Below are 22,867 nucleotides of genomic sequence, written 5' to 3' on the forward strand. Positions count from 1 at the left end.
GCACATAATACATATAATAATTCAATTTCATGAAGGTGTGACAATAACTGACAATCTCTCTATGTGGTAGTTATGAAACCAGACAAGAAAAATGTTCCTATCTCATCTTCACATTTCAACACTTTGTGTTATTACAAAGATGGTTATTGGAGTGATTGCACTGAATGTCACCGATATGCTCAAAATTGAAAGTTGGCATTGTGGATTTAATGCAATTTAATACTCACAATTGGCCTTGTATCGGTGAATGGGAACCAGGAATCAGCCGTCAGGAACATGATAAATGGTTGTTCTTGTGTCTCTTACACATTGCTCTGACATGCCACATGGGTCTGGCACTGTCGCCTCTTCTTGGAATGAGAATATACGATGAAAATAAATGTTGGTTAAGGTCGCTGTGCTCACAATGTGTGGCTCATACATATGCAGTGAAAGTATTCAAATATTTTTCTGTGTTTCATAAAAACTACACACCTAAAAAACATAGGGAAGACAAGTTCCTTCTATACATGTGAGGACTTCCAATGACATTATGCCCTACCCACTTTAACCACCTTTTAAACGTGTTTTTGGAAGGGTGGTTTAGACTTTCTATATTATTTTACCCGTGCACCACAAATTTCACCCCCTGTATGTATACCGCCTCAGTCTAACCCTCAACTGGGAAAAGAAAATGTCCTCAATCCACAGTTCTAAAACTAAAATTGCTCTTTACTGGTGAACACTTCACACTCAGAGACACACTCTTATTAAAAGCTGGACAAGAACAAGAGATACATTCAGTTTCATGTAAAACAACTTTAATGAGCCGAGTTCAATCTTCAGATTTCTCAACTCTGACGCCAGAGCACAAATATTTCACAGATATAAGACGGACTGAGCCGTTGACCAAATTACACATTAACTGCGTCCATGTGCTTGTGTGTCTATAAACATGTGACTAGTACAGAAGAGTTACGTTATTCAACTTCTTAATTGTTACTGAACATTTCTGCCGGTGTTCCTCGTATTCTCTGGGATGTAGGAGGACTGGTATGGGTGCATTTTGTTTTTCTGGTCAGTTCAGCTGTGACTGGACGCTGGAGGACCCGGCTGAGCTGGTGCTGTCCCATCAGGCTGAGAGGACGGGTCTGAGACAGTGACAGAAGAAGATCACACCCACAGAATCAGAACATGCTAAAACAATAACACAAAACATCCCGTTGAATATATTGCAGCAGTAAATTATACTCACACATGCCATTGGGAGCTCCAGGATGTCGAGAAGCCATTGTCTGGGCGTTTACTCCACCCGGAATCATCCTGTTGGGCATGGGCTGAGCCGATGCAGGAGGAACGGCTGGGGGATTGAGAGAACCACAGACGGTAAATATAGGGACAATGATATAACAGATAACTTCACTTGTTTCATTTCGTTCTCAGAGGGTTAACCTTTTATCTTAAAAAGGAGGGGTGTGAATATTACCGAGAAGAGCAATTTTCACAACCTTCATGTATTTTGTGACATACATCTACAACTATTCTTCCCTAATAGTTCCCATTTTAGTTTGTATGGTGTTGTGTAAAAGCAGGTGGTCAGTATTACAACACAGATAAATACTGTTCAGTTCCAGATACCGGTGACTAAAGGCGTTGTACCTTTGTAGATACACTGTGGTCTGTGAATCGTAAGGCACATGTATAAATGATAAACTGAGGCACACAATTATTGAAATTGTACTTAATTTTCTTAAGAACTGTGAGCTGTTTTGTAAAAAGTGTAAATTTTCCGAATGTACTTTGTTGTACTAAAACAAAAGAAGGAGTTGTTGTTGATGTTGTGCTATGATATTACTGGTTTTGCGCACTTGAATTTGGCTGTGTGTGGCCCCTGAACTAAAATGACTTTGACGCCCCTGTCTTAAAGGGTGTTTAAAACGTTTAAAAACAGTAAAAGATAAAAGCCTTAACGTCTCCTCAGGGTCACAGCTCAGGACAACAGAAGCCCGAACAACTCTGATGTCTGACCTGATTGCTGCATTGTGAATCCCGGCTGCGCCTGCTGCTCCCTCTGCTGGCGAACCTTAATCTCTGCCTGTTTGAGCTGCTCCGTGTGAAAAGTCTGTCTCTCAGACAGGAGCTGCTGCCGCTGCTGCTCCAGCTGGATGATACACACAGAGACAAAGTATTAGGGAAACGCAGATTACTGGACATGTTACTGTTGCAAAAAACAAGCAATTCAAGTTTTTGACATTTAATGGATTTAAGGATGGTCTGGTCTATAGCAGACGTTCACTCACAGCCTCTTTCTCTCGGTCCATGATGGTCTCCAGCTCCTCAAAATGTCTCAGCTTGATCTCCAGCTTCTTCATCTGGGTCTCGACCAGCAGAGCCACCAGGGATTTGATCTTCCTCTCTTCTACTGCTGCCAAGTGCTGCAAACAAATGAGGCACAGATGGAGAAAGTTAGAAGAAAGGAAATGTTAGAAGAAAATGGACACCATAAATGAGTAAGGACCTGGGCATGTGATGGTTTAGAAAGAAGTGAATACAAAAAAAAAGGTAGCAGAGGGGAAGATAAGAGGGACAACACCGAGGAAGGAGAGGAAAGATAAGAGGTGAGAGGAGGGTAGAATAAATTGGATGTGACAGAGCGTGACAAGGAGTGGGAGAGAAAATAAATTACCAGACTGAATGAGGGAAAACCACAAAATCAATCTTCAGAAACTAGAGTTGGAACAATAACTGATCTAACTCATATAGCTCCCTGGGTTACAATAAACTACACATATTGAACCGAAGCTAATTGTAATCACATATATCTTTCTTTTTTTTTTAATAATCCCTGTCTCTTATCTGTCAGATAAACTCTAAATCCCCCAAAAAACTACGTGCATTATTAATTTCTGGGGCTCTATTTTATTTTACACATTAACGTAACAATAAATTAAACCTTGAATCTTAAAGTCATTTCCAAGATGGTGCATGTTGTGTTGCTACCACACCTGCAGAACTGCTTTTTTTTTTTAAATGACAACCATTTCTTCACTTTACATCCCTGTGATTGGTCTGTTTTACTCAGAAAGGGCGGGCTTTACCTTAGCCTTTGTGGCAGCGGAGGAAAGAGCAGCAGCTGCTGCCGTGACAACGCTGCCATCCACCAGATCCTGCTCCATCACCCTCCCCTCATCCACGTCCACCTGATCTAAGCTGTCGTCGTCATCTGCCCTTCCTGGATCAAGGAGAGAATTGCTTTAATACCAGACAGACACACACATTTACACACGTACTGTAAATGTTAACATACCGTCTCCTTCCTCTGCAAGTATATTCTCAGCATTTTCGCTCTTGACCAGTTCTCCTTTCACATTGGCCCCACTGGGTTCCACCTTGAGCATATCTGCCCTTAAAGGAACCTGAGTAAGATCCTGACACACACACACACACACACACACACACACACACACACACACACACACACAGTAAGCCACTAAAATCACCAGCAGACACAATAAGACTCTAAGCTCTTATTACAGTTTCACCTGAAGGGAGGTGGAGTTTGTTTCAATTTTCTCTGCATCCATCAACTCTGAAAGACAGAGAAAGAGAAGTTTAGATATGCATTGTGGACAGCGTGGAGGAACAGGTTCATGCGTGTGTGTGACTACATGTTACCTGTTTTGTCAGGCTGGTTGGACGCTTCAGTGATCTTATCCAGCGACTCCTCGTGCACTTTGGAAAACTCCTCTGAAGCAGAAAAACATAGAATCAATACACACATACTGAACACAAAGTAAACCATCTCACAACCATACACTACACTAACACTCCTCCATCCGTCCTCTCACCCAGTGCGGCCTTAGCTGCAGACGATGCCACCCGAGGGTCCACCACGGATGCCAGGAAGGCCACAGTGCTCATGACGGGGTTTTCTGATTGGCTGAAAGGCACGGGCTGGTATGCCAGTGGGCCGAGGGAAGCCGAGGAGTCTTCTAGGTAAGGGTCTTCTATCGGCAAGCGAAGGAAGTGGAGGATACACTCGTCCTGCGTTCTGGAGCCCACATGTTCTGACACTTTGTTCCAGTCATCTCTGTACACCTCTAAGGCCTTAGGGAGGGAAGACAGAGCAACAGTATTGATATACTCATCCATTATCATTTTTAAAAACAATTTCCATTTAAAAAAAGAAAGTCGTCATGTCTAAGATCTTTGAAAGAAACAAAATAAATGTTGTCTTACCTCTAATAGCAAGAGCGTCTCTTGCTCCGTCCATTCCCTTCCTGATACTCCCTTAGTCTGAAGCACATGTCATAGGAATCATTTTAGAATCATTCAAACTAAAACTTTTAAAATACCTAATAAGAGAAATTATGGAGAGAATAGTGAAATACATTTTCTTCACAATAAATTAATTCAAAATAAGGATTTAAAACAATGTGTTTGTGTTGCTACTGTTTGAGACCTTAGGGTGTTTCTTGGTGTAGATGTCAGAGCGCAGACCAAAGTTCTGGCAGTCTGAAGGCTTCTCTCTGCTCTTTTCCGGGAAATACAACATGTGCTGCGAGGCTGACACCTGCAGGAGCAAGATTGAGCAGCAGAGTTTATCGGGAGACATTTCATTCATTTCAAATGTGCGCTTCTTTTACATTTGCACAGAGCTGTTGATATGTTTTTCTTTGTGTGTTTACCTGCAGGGGTTTGTGTTGTAGTGGGGCCAGCCCGGACGGTGTGTCAGCCAATACATTGAAATGAGGGGTGGGTGGTGGTCCCATGGGCAGGGGCCTGCTCTCTGCATCCACCTGGTAGTTAATCAAACCCCACTGCTCCAAAAACGAATGAACCCTGGACACAAAATACATACATTTTCTTTATCCATATCTCTGTGCTGACGCTTTAAAACTGCCCACACAGATGACAAATATAAATACAATGTGTCGGGATTCAAAATAGAAGCTGATTTTAAGTTGCATTTAGCTCAACACGTACCACATGTTTTAACAGATTTCATTCTTTAACATGTTTGTTTTTCACAACACCCACATACCACACTTAATGTAGCAGATGCAGCAGACAATGCATGGATGGAAACACCCACACACATTCACACACACACAGTTATACCTTATGACAGAACAGACGTCTCCAGTGAGGTTGCGTCTGCAGGACGTTGAGCTTAGGTATTCCTGGGGGTTGAGCCGGTATGTGTCGATCATGAAGTTGCGGTATGCCAGGTAGCTGCAGTGCATAGGAAATCCATGTTTTATAGTGACCTATTATCCCAGTTTATAATCTATATCCGCTGATAGAACCTTAATGGTAAAGTCTGAATGTCTGCAGCACTCACATTTCTGGGGATTTTGACTTGTTCTTTCCGTTGAAGAATTCAGGCAACGAACGTTTCTCTATTGAGTGAATGCTGATAAATAAAGATAGAAAGGTTGTTAGGAGTACATTTTCTAAATTGCGATGTGAAAAAGCCAAATTTGGAGTATTAGTTTGAGTGGGATTGTATCACCTGTTGTTATTGAACCAAGACGTGTAGCTCGGTATTATGATGTGATGTGTTTGTTCCGTGATATTGTCTTCTCCCTCTGAAAGCCGAGGTATATCTCTTCCCTCCTCGTCTTCCTAGACACACACATACACACAGAGTACATTTCATCACCTTAAAAATGACTGATAATTGCAACAGAAAAAAAATGTGAAAAGTAAAATCATGTCTACCCTTCCTGGGAAATCATCCTCCAGTTCATCTGAAAAAAGTCAAGGGAGAATAGGTCAAAACTCAGGGCGAATACAACAAAAAAAAATCCATTAACTTTGAATGTTACTTTATATCCCCTTAAACATTAGCTAAAACCCTTTTCTTACCCAGGTCAGCCATGGTCCCTCCTTTGACAGGAATGTTCTCACTGTCCTTCTTCAGGTTGACTATGAGAACGAAGGAAAATGGTTAAGAAAAAGAATGCTATACTTTTATGGGACATACTTTCAAGTCACTGTTTTGTAGTGTTTTACCAATCTTGGGTAAAATAACTTCCTCCATGTTAGGGACAGGGGTAGGGTCCTCCATGTCTTTGGTCAAGTCTTCTTCTGGTTCTTCCTCCTGTGGTCCACGCCTTCTCCTACACACACAGACAAAAATCAATGCCGACACCTCACCTAAAATGCCAAAAGTATACCCTCCTCTTTGGTTAAAACAAATATTCATTACCCTTTCTTTCCCTTCTTCCTGCCTTCAGAGGGAGGAGAGCTGGAGCGTCTTCTCTTTTTTGAAGGGGTGTTTTTGGAGTCCTGAAACAAAGGGTAGAGACAGATCGTGAGAAACTAAGTAAGAGATAGTTCAAGTACCATTAAGTGTAAATTCATAGATCAAGACACTTAACACGTTTAAAAGGAAGATCTCGTGGTTGGATGTTGCCTTCATTTACAACCTGAAAACTATACAACCTAAATATTGATTATTGAAAACTCCCTTCCCTTAAAAAGCCCTGCTGACTGCAAACAAAATCACACGAACCTGCTCGTCTCTGAGGTGAATACGCCGGCGGAAAATGATTGCTACATTCCTCTCATTCACACAATAGTCTTCTTCGTTCATCCACTCGTTGAAAACATCTGTGTCCAGAACCCAGCCAGCATGGACCTGGAGCAAACACACCGGACAAAATGAGTATTAGAACATATATTGTAGTAGAATACCAGTCACCCCTGTAGTAACATTGGTATATGTCTTGGTTGTGGTGTGAGTTGTCATATTATAACCAAATTCCAATAAAATGAAAACTAATTAAGTATATAGCGTTACAGCACTATGTTTATGTACGTGTGCTGATGTACTAACCCGCCACGGCTTTTCTGAATGTGGTGGCTCTTCAACCTCTCCTTCAACATCACTTGAGGACAGCCAACTGTCATAACTGTTAAAGGTGGCAAGAAAGATAAAAAAGGTTAGCATTGTGTTTGTTTGTGTATGAGCATCTCTGTGTGTGTGCTCATGCATTACCTGTCAGGGTGCATGCCCCAGTGTACCAAAACATGTTTGTCTTTCCTCATGACAGGACGCATCCATTCATCTGAAAATACAAGTGTATGAAAGAATATATCAAGTTAAATCTTAAAAAACACCAGAAGGACGACAAACACACAGTGTTGCACAAACTGGTACTGACCTTCCTCTGTAGAAGCAGGTAAGGGGTAGATGTGGTGACTGGCGAGCGTTCGGTCCTCAGTGAGCATACCCTGTGGAAGAACAAACGGTCAGCCTGTAGCACTTATTGAACTACATTAAACGGGCTACACTTAGTTTCATACAGGTTTCCGTCTCAGAATATAGCACCCTATAAACATTTAAAATCTGCTCATATTTCACTCTCCTCTGCAGCTCTTTACCTGGTGTTTGGTGATAACATCTGTAAGTCTGCTAACCAGATCCTGGTCCACTGTAGAGTCCACATACACCACAGGCAGTGACATACAATTGTTCTGTAGACGCACACAAAAAAAAGTGGTTATTAGTGGTGTCCTTTGAGGCTGGTGTGTGTGTGTGTGTGTGTGTGTGTGTGTGTGTGTGTGTGTGTGTGTGTGTGTGTGTGTGTGTGTGTGTCACCTGGATCAGTGCTATTTCAATGGCACCAAACATCTCAACATTCCTTTCAGTTCTTGATGGATTCTGCAAGTCAAACCTACGCCTGTAAGAAGACGTATGGGAAGAGATTAAACTTAAAGGAAACTTCTGGGGAAAAAAGGCAATCTGTGGCATGAAACTCACCAGCCTTGCTCTGCCTTAAACTTGTAGGCAGTGCCAAGAATGTGGCAGAGTCCACCCCCTGGTCGCAGGTCCAGGAAGCTTTGTGCCTGCACGGAAATTGTAAAATCAACCTCTCATTTTTTTACCAATGGCAGGCCTGCCTTTGAAGTGCGCTGTGTCTTAATCTTGCCAAATTTGTTGTCACATAACTCTTTTCCCATTTCAATTGAAAGAAGCTTTTAGATGTATTGTGTTATTATATCCTTTGGCATTAATAATACATCAAAACTTTCAAAATGTGTCACATTATGCACAGTACAATGTGTAGTGAAAATATGTTGTGCCTCGCTCTAGAAAGCAACCAACACACAGAATATGATTGCTTAAAGGCAAAATGAATGCAGTATTGTATTTATAGTGCAGTTAAACAAATATATTCATCCAATTCCCAATGAAAGTCATATTGTCAGACAGTTATATAGTGATCTCTACCCCTGCAAAAACACATTGATAACTCAACTTTAATCATAAAGTATGGAAACTTTGAAAACTGCTGATAAACAACAATGAGGTATAGCAGATTTAGAATAATGCAGAGACGGACTCACAGGCAGTTTGGTGAGAGCAGGATTGGTAGCTTGTCTGCCAAAGGCATCCTCTTGGAACTGGAGGAGCTGCAGGGTGACTGCAGCCAGAGCCTGACACGATGGAGCATCCACCAGCACATACTGACACAAACACAGACACAAATGTTGAAAGTGATATGAAGAGGAACACTATTCGTTAACATGCTTTAATGCAACCTACTGCATTCTACAATCGTCTAGCAAGTTTACTGTTGTATTTATACTGATTCTCCTCTAAGATTTGGCAACATTTGCACGTCATCTTTTGCATGCATTATTGGAAATAGATAAAGTAATTATTCACTTTATCACACACATCTTGCTGGTCAATATAAACGTAACGTTATCCAGCATGAGACGTTTGTTTACAGTCTGAGCCATTGGACAAGCTAGCAGGGGGCGGCTAGCTTGTAGCTTGCTAACCAGCTAGCTACCTTTTTGTAGTGCTTCCCGATCCACTGTCGCACCACCTCCAGCTGGGCTAAAGTCTCCGGACTCTCCCAGAACCTAGCGGACGGACTGCTGTCTTTTTTCCGGTGTGCTGACGTTCCGGAGCTGGCTAGGCTGGTCCCTGGAATGCTGAGGTTTGTTCCTCCGGACATTGTAGCCATAATAAAAGGTGATAAATCTCATACAGGAGAACAAAACTGGCTAGCGCGCCTGCTAGCTTTTGAGTTCTCGATTTATCTCGCGAGACGCAGCGAGATAAATCGTTAGGAATGGTTTCCTATTTTTGAATAATTAACCGTCTTTGATTTTCACTTTTTTAAGCTAAATAGAGCCCTTTTTACTCCACATTGATTGTCTTACTGCAAATCGTAGAATCCTTTATGCAGAATACACGCCTTTGTTACACCCCATGTTACTTTTATTTTTGAAGTACAACATAACAAGGAAATAAGTACGCAAGACATGTAAACAGAAGTGAAGGATTTTGAAATTGGTAAGTGACATCTCGTATTGTGCAATGCTTTCGTTCCACGATTGATTTTTAATACTTGTTAGGAAATGTCCTGCATGGAGTTTAATTTGCATTGTTTTGTTGCAGTCATTTCCGTTATGTGTTTAATCGACCCTTATAATGCCTTTGAAAAACATGTGTCCAGCTGTTTGTCGACTCAACGCAGTAACATCAACTGTATGATGATTCTATTCCGTGGCATTCAAACCGCAGACAGCACACACCCTCAGACCAGGCAGGCTACACTACTCTGCGTGGCACTGAATCACCAGCAGTGAGTAACATCTTCTCACTTTATGTCTTCCTAGGCCCTGAGATCCCATGGGTGTACATGGCCTGACCACCTATGTGGAGGGTAACAGAAACTTTCTCCAAGATGTGAAGTTCAGGGACAGCCGTCTGGTTATTGATGGCTGCAGCCTGTTTTTCCGCCTCTACTTTAACTATGGTTTGGACCAACAGCACGGAGGGGACTATGATGCATTTGCTTCCCTGCTCTCCCAGTTCCTCTGTGCATTGGAGGCCTGTAACATCCAGCCATATGTGGTTCTGGATGGAGGTAAGGATGCACTCCGCTCATTATTATAGGAAACTCGAGTATCATTACATGCATTTTTAAAGGACAGGACATTGTCAGATGTTCAGTCAAAGCATCATGCTAATGTTTGATAAAAATGGATCAACAAGTTATTTGGAACTTGCACCAAGAACACGTTTGTCTGCAGTTGTAACACCCTTAAACATTTCATTCCTGTATTTTTTTTTTCTTGGGATAAGGAATTGACCCCAGTGACAAGAAGTTTCCTACGCTGCGCCAGCGCCTGCAGTCCAAGATAAAAGAGGCAGACAATCTCTCCCACGGCCGCAATGGCTCTGTCCTCCCCCTCCTTACGAGAAATGTTTTCATTGAAGTCCTCATCCAGAGAGGAGTCCCTGTGATCCAGTGTCCAGCTGAGGCTGACTGGGAAATTGCATGTTTGGCTCACCAGTGGAAATGCCCAGTCCTGACCAATGACAGTGACTTTTATATCTTTGACCTACCAGGTATATGTAATGACAGGATTCTTGTACTGTAACAAGGATCAAAAATACAATTTTAAGAAATGTTATTGATAGTGTCTCATTTGATGTTTCCCTTTTGTTTCACATGTGGTTTTTGTTTGCTTAGGTGGTTATCTGCCACTCCATTATTTCCAGTGGACCAACCTGAACGGTAAAGCCTCTCACCGCTACATCTCGGCTCGTTGCTACACCACTGCTGGGATCTGTCGCTTATTTGGGGGCATGAACCAGCAGTTGTTACCCTTATTTGCTGTCCTGGTCGGGAATGATTATGGCACTCCAAAAGATGCTGATGAACTCCTGGGTATGTTAGATGCGGGTGCATTAGTAAAAGGTGGTGGCAGGGGAAAAGGTAGAGCACCTGCCTCCCGAATTGAGGGCCTGCTGCTCTGGCTGTCCTCTTTTTCCAGTCCGGGGGAGGCCCTGGAAGAAGTGAGCAGGCTAATGGGGGAGAAAGATAGAGGACAAAGGGGAAAAGGTGGAGAGAAAGCTGGGCTCAGTTCACAGCTGTGGGCTGGAATGCAGGAGTACCACATCACGCCTCAAAGTTCATTGGCTCACTGGTTCTCTGGAGGTAAGGCAGCTCCTGGACGGCCGTCTTCTCGGCTGCCAGAGTGCCTGTCGCTGGCCGCAGCACAGGGACAGTTAGCTCCTTTGGTGGTAGATGCTATTGTGATGCACAGGGTCCTTCTGATCCCACAGGTGGAGAACAGCAAGCTAGCCAGCAGCCATTGCGGTGCAAGCACTATACGCCAGGCTATATATGGGATATTATTGCAGAGAGGTCAAGATGTCCAAGCAGAGGATGTGACGGCACAAGAGAAAATCAAACAAGGTATGAGAGGTGGGAGAGGGCAAGGGGGAAGGGGGCAGAGGGGTGGTCAGGTTGGCAGAGGTAGAGGACAGGGTGTAATTGTACCTCAACAACACGGGGTTAATGTAGGATTTAGCAATAGTGTAGCTACAGTGCATGCTCAGGGCTCTAGTGGCCTAATGTGTGTCGAAGAGTATGACCGTGTGGATCTGAATTTAAAGAAAAACAATCTAGCAGTACCGCGGCTCAGGACCCCCCTACATCTAGATACACTTGGCCAGGTAAACGTGACAACATTTCTTTTAAAGAAAATTATTCATGTGATTTTTTTTTACTTTCCCATTTATCCCATCATTTTTTATCCAGGCTCCTGTGGCGGTTCGTCTTGGTGTACTGTTAGATGTCTTGGGGATGAAAGAGTCTGCCCTGGTTCCTGTTCGTCCCCACCTAAGGCTTGCTGTAGCAGTAACATCTTTCTGGCTTCGAGTGGCCACACCAACACCTTCACAGCCCCAGGTGCAGGCTCTGGTGCTGGGCATGATTTACGGAGAGCTGTCCCTGAACAACCAGCCTGGAGCTACCCACCACCAACAAGCTAGTTAGTTGTGTTGTATATATTTTTTTGTAATTACACTAGGTTACAAACACTGACATGTAATTTAATACAAGGCATACACAGTTTGCATTTAAAAAACAGAACAAAATATAGAATAAAGGAAAGAAATGCTATGTTTTTCTAGTATGACATAAACACTTGCTATGTCTCATCCTAGTCCCACAGCTAAACTGGGCTGCGGAGCGTCAAGTGTGTACTGGGCTGGATCGACAGCGTGTGAGGCCAGGGGAGCGACGGGGATTGGATGTTGGAGCGGCTCACAGTTTTAGCCAATGGCAGGCCTGCCTCTGGAGTGCGCTGTGTCTTAATCAGCTGTTGTTGCTGCCACTACCTGAGCCCCACATATCATGGTAAGGCACAATGAGAGATTGCATTACATTGTCCACCAATGAAGACTAGAACTGCAACTAAGTAAACAAATATTTACACATTGCCACTTTTGTCCTTTTCGTCAGAATTGTTTTGAAACCACACCACGTCAATGACAGTTAAGACATTTGCACTTCAAGGGTTGTTTGCCCAAGTTACAATTATATTTCCTCATCTGTGTGATCTGGCCATGCAGCTAGTTTTGGTTTTATTTGCAGAGGAATAGAGATATTTGTCTGTGGAGATGTTTTCACCGCTTTATCTTGATTGAATTGTGTTGGTGCTGATTTAAACATTGAATTGACTGACTGAAAATAAGCACTAAAAAAAGAGCACATTGCTAAAGGGTTTTAATTTTTTCACTGCTTTCAATAGAAAGACATTTTTTACATTTGGTTCACCTCAACTGCATCAGGTTGGACCTAGGCTAAATCTAAAAATGTTTGCAAATACCACCATGTGGAAAACATATTGCAAACAGATTCCTCTCTCCGTCTGTGTGTTACAGGTTGTACAGTGGTACTTTGGTGCATGGCCTGCTCAGGTTCCTGAAAGGAGGCCAGGCTGCTGAATCCTTCATAGCCGGGAGTTCCTTTTCAGTACATCTTTACTCCTCCCTGCTGGACGCTGTGAGGAGCCGCAACTCCAAATCCCATCCCTCTTCTACAGCAGGAGGGAGGGGGAGGAGAGGTGGAGGCCGGGGAAGGAGAGGGAGAGGCAGAGGGGGAGGTGGGAGAGGAGGAAGGGGAGTGGGGAGAGGGTCAGAGGAGGTAAACAATAGGTTTGCCCTACTGATGAGCGACGATGAGTACGATGGCGATTGATGAGGAGAAAAATTACCTGATCGATATTAAGCAGTTGTTTTTTGGCCAAATGAGGGAGGATATTCCAGTGTTTTATTCAACACACTCAGGGAATGCTGCAAGCAAAAAACAACACATCTTAATATTGACTAATATGAGCTTCTGCCTATGTAATCATGTTGCGCTTATTCAACCTAATGTTTACCTATCTTCTGTTGCTGACTCAAATGAAACGATGTCCATCAAGCAAAATGTCTTTTCCCAAAGCATAGTCTTGGCATATTGTATTAGAGCTTATATTAAAGTAATGTCACTGTAATTAATGCACGTTTTTAAATGTGACAGTTTTATTCAGTCACCTGAAGCTAAAATCTAAAAAGTACATTTACATTTTATCATCTGTTGACAACAAAAAGTGTATGGCAGCTAATGTCATCTTAATGAGCAACTTATAAAATGTTACTTTAACACAGATACCTTTATACTCATGAATTTGATGCTTGAATTACGTATCTTTCTATAATAAAAATACAAATCAAACTTATGAACATTAATTTTTTTAAATGATAATAAGTCTTAGTTAACAAAGCAAGTATACCTATGATACCAATTGTTCATTATATCGCAATCACAATGGCAATATTGTCCACAATTGAAATATCACTTTTTGAGCAGCCCTACAAGAATATTCACATTAATATGAGCTGACAGGCCTTGCATATTAATATCAACTCCATTGTAGACTGGAGGAATAAAGTGTCATCAAAAGACACAACTTAAAACATAAATGAATCTTCCTCTTGTCCTATGAGGACAATGAAGTTGAGGCAGACGGAGAGGTAGAGGCAGCAGCTGCAGGGTGTGACTGAGAGTCTATGAGGTCCATGTCTTCGTCTTCGTTGACTCCACAGGTGTCGACCACACAGATCAGGCAGCTGGTGACGGGAAATGCTCGCACCTTGCTGCAAGACACCCACCTGAACACACAATACAACTGACTCAGACGGTTTTAAAAATCAAGAAATATTGATTCAGTTTTTAGATTCCCAGCATGCTTGTTAGTCATCATTTTAATATCTACTTGCGTATTTCAGTAATATTTAGTGAAAACACTGACCTGTCAGTTTCAATGTGGTACTCCAGGACGTGTCCGAGCCGCCCTACACCTTGAAACCCTGCCAGCACATAGATGATGTCACCGACCGCTGCACACTTCACTGTTATACCTCGCCACGGCATCGGCGAGGCGGCACGCCACTCATTACTGGCTATGTCGTAGTACTCCACTGAGTCCAGTCCACCTGAAAAGAAAACACAAAAATGGCATCATTCAGAGGCCAAATATGCTACAACTACTAGTATCACATAATTATAATGTAGTTTCGTACCCAGTGCCCCCTGCCCTCCGACAGCATAGATCCTGTCGTTGACCGCCACAAGCCCGTGGTTCTTCCTGACCTCTCTCATCCCACACAACTCCCTCCATCTGAGGACAGAAAGATGGCGACAGACAAGGGACAAGGGGATTAGGGAAGAGTGAACTGTAGTATTTACTGATTTGAGTCATTTTGTGTGGAAATGATTATTGTGAGGTTAAACACTTTGAAGATCCATTTAAAAATTCGGAATTATTTTTGTGTGACTCACTTTTGAGTGCTGGGGTCGTAAACCTCGCAGTTATTGAAGATCCTGCCAGATATGTTGTTACCGACTGTCCCACCACACACGTATATGAGCCCGTTGGCCTCCACTGAGCCGTGGCTGCATCGTGCCAACAGCATGCTGGTTTTCACCTGCCAGCACTCGGTTCTAGTGTCGTAACATTCGAAAAGGTCCAGGGCAGAGCTGCCTACAGACACACACATACAGTACACCACGGTTCAATCCTTTTATAAAAGGGATGACTTTCTACCATGGAGAATCATCAACCTCCACCATCCCCAACACAGTCAGGAAACAAATTCACCCTTTCGACCCGCCTGTACACACCCACTTCCGACCCCCCAGATGTGTAGATTTTGCCCTGTGAGGCGCAGGCAGCAAGGCTGTCACGAGGCGTGGGCGGCCCTAGCTTGGAGTACCAGCTGTCCTTCAGGACGTTGTAGCAGTCCATGCGCTTGATGGGAAAAAGCTGTGAGCCCCCCAGGATGTAGACCACATTGTCCCAGAACACAGCTGTGGCGTCGCGCCGCTTCTCGAAGGGGCAGCGGATGTCTGTCCATGAGGAATCCTGCAATGGAAGCCAGATTCAAAATGAAACAGTGGAAATGTTTATTTCCATTGCCTTAACTATATGCAAATTATATAACTGTAATGGTTGTTTTTGCAGTATTTGGTTTGATTAATATGAAATGTACTGCTGAAAAAGCAAAATGTCGATTACATTTTTTTCACAAAAACTCAAATTCTTGGTTCTGAAATTTCACACCTTACTGAACAAAAGCATATACATGCAACATACATTTACTGACTCAAGCCTTGGTACCTTGGGGTTGAAGTAGCGGCAGGACTGAGGCTGCGAGCCTCCAAACAGAGCGATGCGGTAGTCGTGCTTCTTGCGTCTCGGTCGGCTGCTCTCTCCCAGGTCCTCCAGGGACAGCAGGTGGTAGCGCATCCCATCTGGGACAAAGGCATCGGGAGTTTTATTTTTAGTGTGTGTACATTTTGACATGCTCTTGCGAGTCTAATAAACTTGACTTTGAACATTTTAGATAATTTAAGACTTTAATTGAGGGTTGGGATTAAGGTGGGTTAACACCATCTGTGGGGAGCCCTTTCTTTTACAACTACTATAGAGTATGTCGAGATGGGTTGAATCCAATGTAATGTAATATTTTTTAACACATAGTAGACAATGTGACCCTTTACTTATTACACCTAAATTCATGCGTCCCTTTATTTGTATATACTACAACTTATTATTGTTACTACATTAGTGTCACATGTAATATAATTTACACTTTAACATTAACCACCTTAACCATAGCAACCCATTATGTGTATTTATTCCATCCACTTCCAAAATTGTTCTGTGTGTGTGTTTCTCTCTCTTCCTACTTACTGATGACCATCTTGAGACACTGTGGGTTGTCCTGGATGAGGGGCTCACCCTGCACCGTCTTTGAGAGGAAGGTTTTAGAGACCAGAGGAAAGCGGACGCAACCCAACACTTCCACCATGTACTGCTGTCTGTTACACACATCGTACTTCAGCCATCGTACTGCTGCATCATAAATCTGAATACCAACGCAAAAAACAACATGTGGGAACATACACATTATGGGTGGCATTGTTTTTGCAAGAGAGATATGACTCATCTTTGTCATGGTGTGTTGAAACCATATTTGTTTGGTTACCCGAGTTGTACAAATACGTTTTCCACATTATTAGCACATAATTTAATTAATCACAAAAAAATTGTTCGGGACTTTTATTTTGCCCAAAACTTTGTCAACAAAGGTAAGTTTATATATATATATATATAAATAAAATCATATTCCTAAAAATAATAGCACAAAATATATACATTCAAAAGGATGTGTATGAGTGTACCTGGGCCTCAGCACGGACAGTGAGCGTGTCCTGGTGCAGTAGGTGTGTGAGCTGTTTAACGTCCAATTGCAGAAACTCATCCAGTTTGTAGACTTCAGTGAAGTGGAGCTCAAAGAAGTCGTCTGCGGCAGCTTTCAGGTCAGGACAGTCCATACAGTCTGCCAAGGAGGAAATACCTGCAGGAGGACAAGACAAGGATCCATCAGTCAAAGGGTTCCCCTAATTTTGAGGGAACAACCGATGATACATGATTTTGCCTTGATTGTATTGACGTTCTCACCGAGGCAGTTTGTTGCATCAATTTGCCCTTTGAGGAACTCCACACACATCTTCTTCACAGGCTCAATCTGGTACTGGTTGGCTGCATCCAGCAATGACTGGACGTTACTGCTGTTCACCGAGATCCTGGCAAACACACAGACACACACACTTCAGCATTAAAGAGGTGCATGTGCTTCTTCTAAAGCCAAGCAGCTGTTTTTAAAGAAGTTATGATAAGCATCACCAGGCCACAGTCTTGTACATTTTAAGTTGCCCCATATGCCTTTAAGCAATTACTGCCATGCGTTATACTCTTTATAATTTAAACCAAGTCACTTACCGAGCTGTGTAGATAAATTCTATCAAAAGCTCAATGATCTCTGGCTCAGCACTCCTGAGCTCCACCTCGTGGGAGGTTGACTCCATCATTCTGGCTAGATGTAAGGAAAAAGAGACTTTGGTGAAAATAGAAATTATTGATCTCTTGTTATGCCTAGCAACAGTTTGGAGACAACTGCTAAACTAAGATTGTGACTTTCCCAAAATATGACCTTTCATTCTAAATTGCTACTTCTCATGTAGCAACAGAGGTATTTTATCACTGTTTTAATGTTGCAGAGTTACATACGATTAATGCACACCAGACTAAAACCAAACAACAATAATACAAAAATAAATGGCTATACAAACAAAATAAAATCCAATGTCCTTTAAGCCATGTTTTGGCACAGCAGGCAATGGTATGTCCATAAACTGTAAATGTAATCCATCGCCTGTAATATCTTGGGCTCATTGTAAAAAATAAATAAGCGGCTTTCCTGTCAAATGTTCTGTGTTTCTGTATCAACACTTACTGGTAAACATGAGACTGAAGAAGTGGCTGGCAGCTGCCAACACTACCCTGTGGGCATGGAAGTGTTTCCCCTGAACCACCAGGGTCACATCACAGAGAGTACCCTGAAGAGGAAAATCTGAATTCCTTTATTTGTCTAGCAACAGGGAAATGTACAGCATTACAACAGCAGAGGTATAGTGCAGATAAAGTAAAAACATAGGCACACTATTAAAAATAAAATCAGTAAAAACAAATAACAGATAAGTACACCATGGTAAAAATAAGTAGAAGTATATATTTTTGACCATATAAAATAAAATAAAAAACTGTTACTGGTTACAGATTGTAAATACAGAACTGAATTGAACGAGGGTATTACACACATGAGTGTATATTGCACAAAGTGTTATATTTAGTGGCAGTGTTGTTGCAGCTCAGGGGTATTACAGTCTATGCATGTGAGAACAAATACACACAGTTGGAAAGCATCAGGACAGGTAAGGACTCACACACCTGTTTCCTTAGGTTGTTCATGACTCCCATGATGCTGGACAGTTGTCTGTACTCCTCCTTGATGGCACACTTCCTCTCGCTCTTCTTCTTGGCGCCTGGCACCTTCTCTGGAGAGGCCACCCCGGTCATATCAGCCAGATTAATGTGATCTGTTCTGTCTGATTAAAACTCTTTCTGCACCACTCTGCCAGGAGTCTGTGCAGCTGCAGCTTCTTTGTTATCGCTCAGCAACTGACTAGCAGGAAGCAGCTTGTTGTGCTTTATTGAACTAAAAAGCCGCCACGTCGTCAACAGATTCCCCTCTTAGGGATAAAATCATAAAACATTACTTTCTGGCATGTCAAAGTGTAAATAAAAAACAATACACATAGTTTATTTGTTAAGCTACAGCTGCAGTCTTTAGCTTGGGTCGTGGTTTCTTTCTTCTTCTTCTTGTAGTTTCACAGCGGTTGGAAACCAGCTTTATAGGTGGATTACCGCCACCTACTGTAGTGTATTGGAGTGTGGACCAGACTTATGTACCCCCCCCCCCCCTAAAAATAAAAAGATACAATAAAATTGAAAAAGCTATATTCTCTTTATTAATTAAATAAAACTTAAATAATATAAAAGCATTCCTGACCCAAAGTCTAATATCTCCCCGAGCAATGGTTGTTCCATTCAAAGCTTGCTGACCTCTGTCCTTAGTGTCTGTATTTTTCACAACACAGCACACGTTCTACTGTTTCCTCTCCCTGGCAGTGTTCACATAATCCTGGTGGATTTTTCCCTACTAAATGTAATGTTTTGTCAGTCTTGTATGTCCTAGTCTTGTTAATATATTTTCTTCCTCTGTGCTCCTTTTGACTGTCCTGCCTCTGTTGATTTTTTGTCTGTAATGCATAAAGGAGTCGTCCTGTGTTTCCTGTATCCCAATTACGTTGCCACTCCTTGAGGACATACCTTTTTGTTATTTATTTTGCCTCAGATTTACTGAGGGCCTGCTTGGCTAACTTGTCTACCATTTAATTTCCCTTAATTCTTTTGTGAGCTGGTATCCACATGAATGTGGTCTCAATATTCTTACTATTTAATCTATATAGTGTTTCATACATTTCATTAACTATATCCTGCCTACTATAGGATGTAAATGACCCAAGTGACATTATTGCTGCACATGAATCGGAACAAAGAATACTCTTTATGATGTGCATCTCTTCTACCCACTGTAATGATGTTGTAATTGCCATCATCTTATACAGATAAATGGTCTGATGTTCTCCGTTTAATTGCAACATTAAATGTTTGTATAATAAATGCAAAGCCTGTATTCCCTGTACTACGATCCTATGATCCATACTGGCGCATATGACTGGTGTTCCAAACCGCTCTTTAACCAAATCTGCAATGTTTCCTAGAACTTTTTCGCCCTTCATTTTCTCTAGAAAAAAAAATCTGTGGACCCTGCGGGAAACAGCCAGGGTGGCGTTGCTGTTAATGAACGGTTTCTTTCTTCTTCTGCGGTTTGTGCTTTGGTTGAAAATGCCCGCTTTCGCTGTCTACTGTCAGATGTGAAAGATAACACTTTTACCTGCAGGACTGCGGAACTGATTTAATTATCATTGAAAATCTGTTTTTTTTGTCTGGAATTTTTTGGTTTTCAGAACAAAAATACTCAAAGGTATTCAAGCCCTTGGAGAGACACACTTTAGATTGAAATATATCCAAAGAACTAAAACTGCCAATAGTTGTGATCTCCCTGCAGCTCACCTGTAGGTGCATCTGTCTGTCATGCTCACATCTCTGCACTTAATCATAACCAGGAAGAAAAGTTTTACAGAGTCGCGTGACGTCGGCGTCATTTGGTATGTGCAGACTCCAAAAGCATTGTTAGAAATTATTGACCTGAAAACAAATTGAGGGACCCCAGAGCTGCAGCAAAATGCTCCGTTTTCTCTGCTGTTGCTTCTCAAGTGGAGACACCGCCAACGAGGTTCGTGTTTATTGACTTTTATGTAAATGTTAATGCCTCCTATTCGAGTTCAAACGAGACACTTGATCATTGTTTTGCTGCAGAGAGATGAATAATTCGAAATATAACTGCGTTTAATGTTAAAATGATGGGGACTACACCCTTTATAAAGATGTAACGTCTTTAAATCATGCTGTATTGTATATAATTGTCATCAGATAAACCACGTTAAAGTATTTTCATGGTGTATCAAAAGACAAGAACAACTCAACTCTTTTTTTTTGGTTTTATTTTTCCATCACAAGTACAACTATTACTGTTATTAATATTAAAACGTTTAGAAAAGCCACAAAACCCACTGGGTGCACTTTACACGTTGTTTTCTTTAGTATCACACAAGACCAAACAATCTTAAATAATGTAATCATCAATCATAAGGTCTCCCTGCACAAATACAATGTAAATTAAAAAACTACAACAATTGTTAGAATGTTCTTTCTAACATAATAATAATAATAGTAATAAAGGTATTTTAAATCAAGCTTTATTTTCCCCCTTAACATGATAAGTTAATGAATTATTTACAAGTGTCCAACCGTATTGGTGCTTTGTGTCTCTTTCTAAAAAAGTGCCAGTAAAAAACATTTTATTTCAATAAAGCAACTTTGCTTTATATTTTAGAGGCAGCCTCTCTGCACCCTGGACCATCTGACCTGGATGAAGCTGGATCAGCCAGGCAGAGCCGGTCAGCACACAGTGGTACATTTATCTCAGACCTCTACACTTCCATTGCATAAAACTGAACGGAAACTGAAACCACATGCATTTCTATGCCTAATCTGCGACATTATTTCCCCCCCCAGATGCACAGACCGTAAAGCGGATTGGCAGACTGGTGATGAGGCGAATATGTGTGCCAGAGTTGGACCAGAGGTTTTCTGACATGGCAGAGACTTTCAATGAACAGCACGAGCGATATGAGGCCATGGTCCGAAATATCAGAAACCTGCGCCAGAGCTACGGCTGTAACAACAATGATACCCTGGCTTTAGCCGAATGTGTTGGGATGATCAGAGACGAGCATAGTAAGTGACACACTCACAGCTACCTGCAAGAGAAAGCAACATTATGGCAGATTTCCTTTGCTTCTGTTTTCTTTGTTTCTCTATTTTAATCTCCATTACTCTCCACTTACAGAGGCCAAATACAGGGTCTCCCTTAAGATAAAGGGTTATGAAATCTCCCTTAATGTGGTTTGTGTGGATGAAAGTGATGAGGAACCACTGCCTCAACATCTGCAATTTGCTCAGAATGAAGTGAAGGGCATTTCTGAGGGTGCCAAAGCCACCATGTCAAAGGGAACCACACTTCAAGAGTTGATTGGCTGGCTGCTCCGTAGCAAGGATCAAATGGTCGAACAAGTGAAGGGGGTTGCAGCAACTTACCAGGAGCAAGGCAGACTGAGTGAGAACCTGGAGGAGAACCTGAAAGAAGTGAGGAGGGCTAAAGAGTTTTCCCTTGGATACAGACAACAGGCCGGGGAAGTCTTCACTGAGGCTGCACAGATAGCAGGGGCTTATCTTTAGTTCATGTTTGTTTTTAGATGTCCACTTGAAATCCACAATTTACATATAATTTACAGATCAAAACAATATGGCAAACACAGAACATAATGGATGTATTTCAGCTAACCAAGTATACCCTCTGCTTTGCAGTCGTGTATCACCTTAATTATCAGTACACAGAGTTTTAAAATGATATCTTTTTTTTTTATTTATCTTTTTTTTATAAAAAAAGTCCCTGGTTTTTGAGACTTACTTTAATATTTAAATGATGATGTTTGTATAATGACCTACATTATTTTCCTGGATGGGTGTAATCTTAGCCACTAACATTAGGTGGCATTGCAGAATCACTTTACTTCTCTAAGATGGCTCCTCAATTTATATTCCTCAAACTATGTTTTGTTTCTCAAAATTGCACTACATACATTAAAATGGCCAATATTCCAATACCAATATTAAACATATATTACACACTTTTGCAGAATTTTCTACCTGATAAGACACTTGAATTTGTCAAATGTTGGCGACAAGGAGAGATTGTTCTTTGACTTTTCAAAAACAGGATAATTCTTTGACCTGCATAGGATCATACATTTCTTCTATAATGTACAAAGGACAGGACAGAGTGTCCTACAGAGACAATGGCAATAGGACATGTTGTTTGTTATAATTGTTTGTGTAGGGTTTGTTAATTGTAACATAGAGGAGGCAGCTCTCATGATTACTATCCACAGAAGGTCATGTATTTATGAACTGATTAAAACGCAGCTTTCCATCTGTTATTTGCATGAAAACACACACATGGTCATATGCCATCTTGATAATTAATTTTGGAAAATCCATTGTTCTACAGGTCATTGTCAAGCAGTCATGCATTATTTATCCGTCAGTTGTGCTTTTTCCTTAATCTTTACAGGTTAATTTCTTGTGAAGTGTTTGCAGGATATGGTGGTTTGCTTATTTCTAAAGCAGACAGTTTTGAAGTTTGATCAAAATAAAATATTATATGTGTTTATCAAAAACAAATATAAATATGACCATAATGAACTGGATTCCATGTTTGTTCGATGCAATGTTTTATTTTTTAATGATTTCATATATTTTAATGATCATTTTTTTTACAAATAATATTCACAGTTTGAATCTAAATATATTTTAACTTCACTAATGTAATGCATGTATCGACTAAACATTATTCAACTGCAATGTA

At 41.5% G+C, this 22,867-nt stretch overlaps 4 protein-coding genes across 7 annotated transcripts; 2 read left to right on the top strand and 2 right to left on the bottom strand.

Moving 5' to 3' along the window:
• Nucleotides 1–783: 783 nt before the first annotated feature.
• On the bottom strand, nt 784–9,042 carry smarcc1b (SWI/SNF related, matrix associated, actin dependent regulator of chromatin, subfamily c, member 1b). Its single transcript, XM_063898972.1, has 28 exons — nt 8,790–9,042; nt 8,338–8,457; nt 7,751–7,836; nt 7,589–7,670; nt 7,372–7,464; nt 7,152–7,221; nt 6,986–7,055; nt 6,824–6,899; nt 6,500–6,625; nt 6,194–6,273; nt 5,998–6,104; nt 5,851–5,910; nt 5,704–5,732; nt 5,495–5,607; nt 5,324–5,395; nt 5,101–5,214; nt 4,668–4,821; nt 4,442–4,552; nt 4,219–4,275; nt 3,828–4,086; nt 3,655–3,726; nt 3,522–3,568; nt 3,287–3,407; nt 3,078–3,211; nt 2,280–2,414; nt 2,008–2,140; nt 1,235–1,339; nt 784–1,130 (listed from the first exon to the last, which is right to left on the bottom strand). The coding sequence occupies exons 1-28, from the start codon at nt 8,964–8,966 to the stop codon at nt 1,063–1,065; spliced, it is 2,871 nt and encodes a 956-aa protein (XP_063755042.1). The 5' UTR covers nt 8,967–9,042; the 3' UTR covers nt 784–1,062.
• On the top strand, nt 8,705–13,524 carry aste1b (asteroid homolog 1b). Of its 3 annotated transcripts, none has more exons than XM_063898973.1 (7): nt 8,705–8,939; nt 9,625–9,875; nt 10,094–10,360; nt 10,485–11,473; nt 11,559–11,790; nt 11,966–12,158; nt 12,686–13,524. In XM_063898973.1, the coding sequence occupies exons 2-7, from the start codon at nt 9,638–9,640 to the stop codon at nt 12,999–13,001; spliced, it is 2,235 nt and encodes a 744-aa protein (XP_063755043.1). In that variant the 5' UTR covers nt 8,705–8,939; nt 9,625–9,637; the 3' UTR covers nt 13,002–13,524. The 3 variants fall into 3 exon arrangements, with proteins under 3 accessions (XP_063755043.1, XP_063755045.1, XP_063755044.1); XM_063898975.1 differs by having other exon boundaries at nt 8,795–8,974; XM_063898974.1 differs by lacking the exon at nt 8,705–8,939 and adding an exon at nt 9,008–9,298.
• Nucleotides 12,539–18,598, bottom strand: klhl7 (kelch-like family member 7). 2 transcript variants are annotated; one of them, XR_010167123.1, is made up of 13 exons: nt 18,142–18,598; nt 17,648–17,750; nt 17,134–17,227; nt 16,813–16,937; nt 16,533–16,708; nt 16,042–16,216; nt 15,466–15,599; nt 14,970–15,210; nt 14,628–14,829; nt 14,369–14,466; nt 14,098–14,281; nt 13,018–13,957; nt 12,539–12,840 (listed from the first exon to the last, which is right to left on the bottom strand). XR_010167123.1 is itself a non-coding variant. In XM_063898976.1 (12 exons), the coding sequence occupies exons 1-12, from the start codon at nt 18,268–18,270 to the stop codon at nt 13,786–13,788; spliced, it is 1,833 nt and encodes a 610-aa protein (XP_063755046.1). In that variant the 5' UTR covers nt 18,271–18,598; the 3' UTR covers nt 12,539–13,785. The 2 variants fall into 2 exon arrangements, 1 of the variants encoding a protein (XP_063755046.1); XM_063898976.1 differs by having other exon boundaries at nt 12,539–13,957.
• Nucleotides 18,599–20,737: 2,139 nt separating this feature from the next.
• Nucleotides 20,738–22,121, top strand: si:ch73-345f18.3 (uncharacterized). Its single transcript, XM_063898644.1, has 3 exons — nt 20,738–20,851; nt 20,956–21,177; nt 21,290–22,121. Exons 2-3 carry the CDS (start codon nt 20,991–20,993, stop codon nt 21,676–21,678), a joined length of 576 nt encoding a protein of 191 aa, XP_063754714.1. The 5' UTR covers nt 20,738–20,851; nt 20,956–20,990; the 3' UTR covers nt 21,679–22,121.
• The last annotated feature ends 746 nt before the right edge of the window (nt 22,122–22,867 follow it).

This window comes from Eleginops maclovinus, chromosome 13, assembly GCF_036324505.1.
Source record: "Eleginops maclovinus isolate JMC-PN-2008 ecotype Puerto Natales chromosome 13, JC_Emac_rtc_rv5, whole genome shotgun sequence".
Taxonomy (NCBI): domain Eukaryota; kingdom Metazoa; phylum Chordata; class Actinopteri; order Perciformes; family Eleginopidae; genus Eleginops; species Eleginops maclovinus.

Excerpts from the sequence above, each read along its gene's own strand:
- smarcc1b (XM_063898972.1), bottom strand. The coding sequence starts at position 8,966 with ATGGCTACAATGTCCGGAGGAACAAACCTCAGCATTCCAGGGACCAGC. Across the intron at positions 5,733-5,850 it reads AGGGACCATGGCTGACCTGG|ATGAACTGGAGGATGATTTC; the intron begins GTAAGAAAAGGG and ends GACTTTTTTCAG. Across the intron at positions 3,727-3,827 it reads TGCAGCTAAGGCCGCACTGG|AGGAGTTTTCCAAAGTGCAC; the intron begins GTGAGAGGACGG and ends TTTCTGCTTCAG.
- aste1b (XM_063898973.1), top strand. The coding sequence starts at position 9,638 with ATGGGTGTACATGGCCTGACCACCTATGTGGAGGGTAACAGAAACTTT. Across the intron at positions 10,361-10,484 it reads TTATATCTTTGACCTACCAG|GTGGTTATCTGCCACTCCAT; the intron begins GTATATGTAATG and ends TTGTTTGCTTAG. Across the intron at positions 11,474-11,558 it reads ATCTAGATACACTTGGCCAG|GCTCCTGTGGCGGTTCGTCT; the intron begins GTAAACGTGACA and ends TTTTTTATCCAG.
- klhl7 (XM_063898976.1), bottom strand. The coding sequence starts at position 18,270 with ATGACCGGGGTGGCCTCTCCAGAGAAGGTGCCAGGCGCCAAGAAGAAG. Across the intron at positions 16,709-16,812 it reads TGATGCAACAAACTGCCTCG|GTATTTCCTCCTTGGCAGAC; the intron begins GTGAGAACGTCA and ends GTCCTCCTGCAG. Across the intron at positions 15,211-15,465 it reads GCCGCTACTTCAACCCCAAG|GATTCCTCATGGACAGACAT; the intron begins GTACCAAGGCTT and ends CTTCCATTGCAG.
- si:ch73-345f18.3 (XM_063898644.1), top strand. The coding sequence starts at position 20,991 with ATGAGGCGAATATGTGTGCCAGAGTTGGACCAGAGGTTTTCTGACATG. Across the intron at positions 21,178-21,289 it reads GATGATCAGAGACGAGCATA|AGGCCAAATACAGGGTCTCC; the intron begins GTAAGTGACACA and ends CTCCACTTACAG.